The sequence below is a fragment of the Gavialis gangeticus genome, unplaced genomic scaffold, assembly GCF_001723915.1.
Source record: "Gavialis gangeticus isolate Ggan-Ray unplaced genomic scaffold, GavGan_comp1, whole genome shotgun sequence".
Taxonomy (NCBI): domain Eukaryota; kingdom Metazoa; phylum Chordata; order Crocodylia; family Gavialidae; genus Gavialis; species Gavialis gangeticus.
Window position 1 is genome coordinate 201,396,518 of NW_017728992.1, and position 7,000 is coordinate 201,403,517.

The window sequence follows — 7,000 nt, forward strand, 5'->3', positions numbered from 1 at the left end:
GGTTTTGGATATACAACTTGCACATAAAAAGGGGCTGAAATCCTTTTGAGGAAGAGGGCCCAAGCAGCTAGAGCTGCCATTCGCTTATGCGAACACCATTCACATCCCCCCCTAGCCCAAGTTACACACACAACACAAGCAAAGCAACTCCAAAGCAAAAGCATTACCCCAGGCATTTCAAACATTCACGTTAGTCAAAGCTGCAGCTGAATGCACTTTTTTCCTTTGAGCTTTAACCTTAAGATTGAGAATTTTATTCTGATGCTAACTCAATGGTAAGAGAGACCTAAACAACTATTCTTAACTACTTAAGAATCTACTACAACAATCTTAATAACTATATATATTTTTAATAAAAATATAAAGAAAGAGACACCAAATAATACAAGCATTTCCAAAAGCATTAAGAGGAAAGAAGGAAGGAACTGTAGAGAAGTCCATAAATGTTCTTTTATTATTCAGATGTGAGCTTGAGACAACAATAATGGGTTTATACACTGCTGTGACTTGAGCCAAACAATGCAGCTCTTACAGTGAAGTTCTGTACAGGCCATCTGACACAGAAGTTGCAATGGATCAGACTAAAACATGGTAAAATTCCACACCTCAATTGATAATTTGATTATTTTTGTCTGTTGTATGCGTGTTTCTGGGGGCGGGGAAGGAGGCATCTCACAGAATAAATGACTTTTACCTAGCTTAGTTTTTCCTCTTAAGCTCTTTTGAAAATTCCTGCCTAAGCTTTCTGGGTTATTCTTACTTTGATTTTCAAGAGTGAGACAAAAAACAAAAACAAAAAAAAAAAAACCTTTTCTCTACTCAAGGAGCTAACTTTAGACCAACAGCTGCACTGTAAAACTTAATAAATTATTAAATTTAAAGAAATCCATAATTGAACACAATCACACCAGACAATAACGTATGCAAACTGATAAGAGTATCTAGGATAGTGGTTTTCACTTTCTTTTTTTTGCAGGCCCCTAAAAAATGTTGAATGGAGGTGCGGACCTGGTGGAATTTAAGTGTGGGTATTCACGTACTTTTGATTCATCGTAGTCCTGTTTCACAGACCCCTTAGACAGTCTGCAGACCCCAAGGGTCCACAGACGACAGGCTGAAAACCACCGATTTGGGGCGATTCCCTAGAAGTGCCTGGCAGATTGTAAACATTATATTTAATGTTACATGTAGTCTTACCTTACAATAGGCAGTTTGGTGAATGGAACCGGGGGCAATTTCAAACCATCTGGAAGTGTGATCAACTCCATTGTGCCAGGACATTTTGAGGTGTAGTTTTCCAAACTCTGGGTTACATCTTTCTTTTCTAAAAGAGATTTTTTTTTTCCAATTATAACTTTTTGGAAAAACAGCTTTAACACCCAAACAGAAAAGGTAGAGCTAAGAATGAAGGTTCAGTCAAGTCAGATTTCAATACCTTTATTTATTTATTTATAAACTAGACACAAGACTATACCACAATACCATAATATTCAGTTCTCTCTATTCTGTAAAGGCTGAATCCAGCCAGTTAAAATGTATGCCTTACAAGCCTCATTCTTAAATAAAATTGTCATTATAACACAAATTGCAACTGTATTTCTAAGCCCTACTTTCACAGAAGCTTGCACAATAAAATAAATGTGTCCAGCATTCCTGCATTCTAAAACCAGTAAAAATAATCTGAATGGTTTATAAATAGAAATTACAACAAAGAAGTTGTATATATTTTATAACTTTTTTCAAACTTGTCTCTCTTTCCAGGCATACAGCACAATTACAGAGCAATGCTTTTATTAAATCAGAGTAACACCAGAAAGGAATATTGGTCAATGAAAATATCCACCTACAGACAGAAAAGAGGCAGCACAAGCATTTCATTGTTACTTTATGTTAAAGCCCAGCACACTTATTTTAAGATCTCCATATCATGCATACGGTTACATAGCCAGTGACAACAAAGTTTTTGCTTCTGTTTCGATTAAAAAAAAAAACAAAAAAAAACCTAGGTAGATATTTGAACTAAGTTTCAAACCAAATAACTAAGAAAAATATAATCTGGATGTATTATTTTCTATAAAGTCATGGAAGTGAGGTATAATATAAACAACTCTGAAAGTTAACTAGCACGACTGTTCAAGTGTTACTTTCGGATTTAAAAGCGCCTCGGCCATTTCAAGACATTTACTGTTTTTTTTCCCCTAGAGAAAACTATTAGTGACCTGAACTTAGGTTCTGATTTTCTCCTGTAAGAAGATGCCATCATTAACACTGGAGCTGTGCATAGAGCTATTTCCCTACAAGAAAGCTTTTCCACTGAAAACACATGTAAGAGAAGATGATTTTCAACTATTTTGCTGTAAGATGCATTGATCATTCTTTAACTCTGTGTTCTATTAATCATCTTTGCTTTTGAGTTGTCTTTTTGCAGAGAATTCTTCAGGTAGAAAAGGAAAGGAAAGAGAAGTAAAAAGAGGAAGGAAAAAAAGTTATAAAAACAATGCCACTATCTAAAGAATCAATTTATGGTTCAAAAGCCCAAAAGAGAAATGCATTACCTAGATTCTGTGCTGATCAATGCACCGTTAACATCCGAGACAGACAAGTATCCTCAAGAGGTAAGAAAATAATGTACTTGGTTTACAGACTGATTAAAGTTTTGTGAGGAATTATGAAAGAAAATATTCTTTAACTGAAGAAACAAATTTCAGTATTTTCTACCAATCGACACTTAAATGAAACAGAACAATTTACCATTTGCCTTTTCTGCTTCTTCCTATGCCAAATGATTTGCCATTAAATTACACAATTTTTTGTGATATCAAATGAAAAGTGAAACCCAGGTATGAATCAAGCAGCAGGAAAAAGATACAGATTTTTTTTTGTACAAAACCTTGGGGTTTGTTTGTTTTGTTTTGTTTTGTTTGTTTAACACACTCTCGATAATTTAGACTGTGAAGAGAGAGACAAAACGACATGATATACATCAAGGCAAATTAATTCTTCTTCTAACTGTTTGCTAAGGTTTTCCACAGAGAAACTTAACTGTTCATTAAAGCTTATTCATTCTGAGCAAAGACAAGGCAGAAGGACTGTTGCAAAACACCTGCCTAATTCTTTTCTGGGAGATTGTTTCGTTTCAGAGGCCGTTGCTTCTAATAATTAAAGGCAAAGTTTTATGCTTTCATGATAGAACTGAAGAAAAATCATCCTGAGATTCCATAAGGCAATAACACACCAATAAACGTACAAAGTTCATATTTCAGGCTTGAACGACAAAAAGTGACAGCCCAGAGTTACTGATTTTCTCTTATTTTCCTGCTCTAAAACACTTATCCTTGGAGTGTAATATGGCATCCCCTAGGCTTCAGTACTCCTGTGAGAGAGAAAACTGTCATCTTTGGAGAGCTTCAGGCAGCTCCCATGCCTCTGATCTAAGTTTAATTAATATATTAAAAAATAAAGAATACGTTTGGAACAGAGGCTCATTTAACTCAGACTTTAGGTGTTCAGTATCAGTCATGCTGCAAATCAGTCACTTAATTGGGGAAAAATTCAAATCTAATGAACTTATAAATATTGATCTTCACCTTAGGTTTCATTAAATAAATAAATTCTTCTACAAAAGTGTATGCTGTTAGCCAGTTTAAACTTTATGCACAGGTAAAAATCATATAGCAAATGAGTCACTCGTGATTATCTTCTTATGGATAAGCCATGTTTTATTATAAGATTTAAAATTATGCTCACTTAAAACGTATTGTTTTTACTCAAATAGAAGATGACCCTCATTATAAGACTACTCTTCCAATAATTAGATTCTATACATGGAACATTTAGCAATTTAATATAATATTCCAGATACAGACTCTAATCACTGGATGTCTGCCTTGAATTTGTCTCCCTCAAATGCTACAGCAGGGAAAATAAATCTTGGGAGGCAAGGTAGCCCTTTACTAACTGGTTTGCCCAAACTTTTTCCCCTGGCATCCCCTTCCCCTTCTCCTCACCGTCAGACCCTGCCCTCCTGAAAACATCAAAGCGAGCAGCAAATTTACAAACAATAACCTAGAAATTAAACATGATTGCAGCAATTGCATAGTGCACTTAGTTTGTCCAGAATTGATGCATGTTACCTTTTTTTTGAAACTGTTGCAAGTTGTAGCACAGGTACTCTATAAACATACTTCCAAGCAGTGCTTTGGCACCTCTTTATACATAGTACAAAATGTGCATGATTTTAGTCCAAAGCCAAAGGCTCATGATTTACTACATAGCTCATTGGGTTGGGCCCCCGCAGCATTTCAAGCCATGGTGACCCCGCAGCTCAGCACGTGCATACACTCCGGATATCGCCCCCCACAACTTACCCACATGCTAATTATCCCCACTCAAGACTGGAAACAGGTATTCATGTCACCAGTCCTGGGATACTCTAAAAACATATATGCAGGTGAACTGCAGAGCCATCTGGCCCAGCTTCACCTCATGGAGGACAGGGCCACTCAAATCAGATGGGCCAGGCTGAGAGAAGAGCTGATAAAAGGATGCTGGGTGAACTGTGCAATGACATGGTTTGCCATGACTGGAAGGGTCTGCAGTGAAGGGGCCTTAATGGGCACCACCATATGTCTTGTTCACATGGACTACACCAGTCTGTTCTTGGGGTGGGTCCAGAACGTTTGCCCAATGAGGGCCGGGCACTTTCTAGTTATGCTCAGTGCTGGCTACAGTATTAGCTTGGCTGTCCCTTAGTATAAGGACAATGTCTGCTGGGGGGTGCGGATACTGGTGAGTTTTAAGGTGGTTGAGGAGTCCAATCCGTACTCTGCAAGTTCTTCCACAGATATGACAAGTGGCGCCTGGGGTAGGGAAAAACCGCTGGTCAGGATGTTGTGCAGCAGCACAATAGTGCTGGCTCCATTTAATCAGCTTCATAGCTGGTTTCTATGCTGCCTTTGGCAGTAGTTTAATGGACAGACAGTGTATTTAATGAGATTTCCTTGTACGTGATTTAAGACAAGGGGCTTTTTTCCCCATCATGGCAATTGAGGGGTGGAGGAGAAACCTCATTTTGTATTCAAGTAAATACGGTAGGTTGCTGTTACCACCCAGTTTCATCACTTCAAGAAAACAATTAATATTCTACAGGTGGATAGATGTGAGCTCTATTAGTCCAAGCTGTTCCAATATAAACTTTTATGTCCACCCCTACATGTGTCTAAGTGGAGAGTAAGCACTATAACTTTAAACCTGAATAAAGTAGGTATAAATTGCAGCAGTTTAACTCCACTTTGACAAGTATAGGACCAGAGAGCTATAACAGTTAAATCAGAACAGCTGAATTCCCAGGAGACTAGTTCCCCTTTCATTTTAAAACATTTAAAAAAGTTATGGCTTTTCATAGTCTCAGTTTGAGTCAAGTTACATTTGAACTCAGAAATGTAACTGGGTGCTTGGTCCACCTGTGCTGCAGCCACACACAGCAGCAGCAACTGCACTGTCGTCAGCATGATGGCAGCAATGCCAGCAGCACAGCTGCTGCTCTTTTTGTGTCCCCCCCCACCCATCAGGTCAGGTTTTGTGCCCCCCCTCCACCAGTGTTCAGGGCTGGTGCCCCAGATGCCTCCCCTTCATTATGCTGAGTCTGAACTGAGGCCCCTGGCACATGTTGCTTTAATGGCACTGTTGGCATATGATCCTGAATCCCAACAAGATACTTTTAAAGGTGACACAAAACATTAGTGCTGTTAGGTATTAGGGGGGTGTGAAACAGACTGTAGTCACGGTTCGTATCTATATCAGCCATTTTTTAAGCAGTCCGCAGCCATGTACTTGTGTGTTTGGTCGCAACTATAAACCACTCTCTATGGCTAATTGGGTGAAACTTGTCACTTCTGTCTGCGCCTTAAACACCGGCAGCTGCAGGTGAGAGAGGGACAATGTGGGGGAGCAGGGAGCAAAGGAAGATTTGGGAGTAAAAGGGGTGCAATGGTGCAGTTACACCCTCATCTGATTCCTGGTCCATCCAAAATTTAAAACCAACTGCCTGGCAGCAGCAGCATTTCTATTCAGGCAGCTGAGATGCACTCAACTGACTTAAGGAGTCATTATAAATTGACCAGATTCCTTCAGAACACTTCATACCACAGGTCTTAATGACCCTCTTGCCTTTTTAATGGTCTTCATGTTCCACTAATGAAGCCACTCCTTCAGCAATTCTGCTGACTCTTAGCTGTTCCTGGTAATGTAGCTCCTACTTAACAGCATTGCAGACTGTTTTTAACTCTAGCTTAAAACAGTAAATCAAGTTAATAATAACTGGGGTGCGAAAATAAAGTTTAATGCAATACTGGATACACTACCAAGGTGCTCAAGAAGGCCAGACTTTGGTTTATGAATTCAAGACAGAGATGTATGTTTAACTCCAATGACCACAGGACTAGTGAAACAGCATCTTTTTATTATTTTCTGCTCAGTTTGTTGTGCTTTTATGTATAATAGCCAGAGAATGCATATTCCAACAAAGTTATATTTGTTTTTCCTTCAATTTTAAATGGAATAACATAGCCCTAGGTCCCTACCATATTAGTAAATGTTTTAGTTTCTTCTTACTTGGAAAAAGTGCAGGAAAAGGGGTCTGGGCTTAGAAGGGAGAATGGTGGCATCTAACCTAGGGGTGAAGTGGGGGAGTGGGATGAGAGCAGAGAGAAGTAGGAAGAGCTTTCTTATATATGGATACAAGTGACTTTTGGGAAGCATGACTAGGAATGGCCATAGGGTTTCCTTATACAGTGATTTAAAGCAGGGAAGTGAGAGCAGAGAAGAGAAAGGGGTATATACGGAACTCTTAAATTTTGGGGGGGGGGGGGGGGAAATCCAATCTATGGGTTGTCTGTCTGTTTATTGTAAACTACTCTGAGCCTTTTGGATAGGGCAGGATATAACAATTTTATAAATAAACAAAATTAAAACAAACAGAACCACAGCAAGGTGAGCCACA

At 38.7% G+C, this 7,000-nt stretch overlaps 1 protein-coding gene across 3 annotated transcripts in view; it reads right to left on the bottom strand.

Annotated features, from left to right (window-relative positions):
- Positions 1-7,000, bottom strand: part of TRAPPC9 (trafficking protein particle complex 9) — a 1,079,595-nt gene that overhangs the window by 956,529 nt on the left and 116,066 nt on the right. For all 3 annotated transcript variants that reach the window (XM_019528205.1, XM_019528203.1, XM_019528204.1), the window contains one exon: positions 1,198-1,324. In XM_019528205.1, the coding sequence (XP_019383750.1) occupies positions 1,198-1,324 (127 nt within the window). The remainder of the gene's footprint in view (positions 1-1,197; positions 1,325-7,000) is intronic.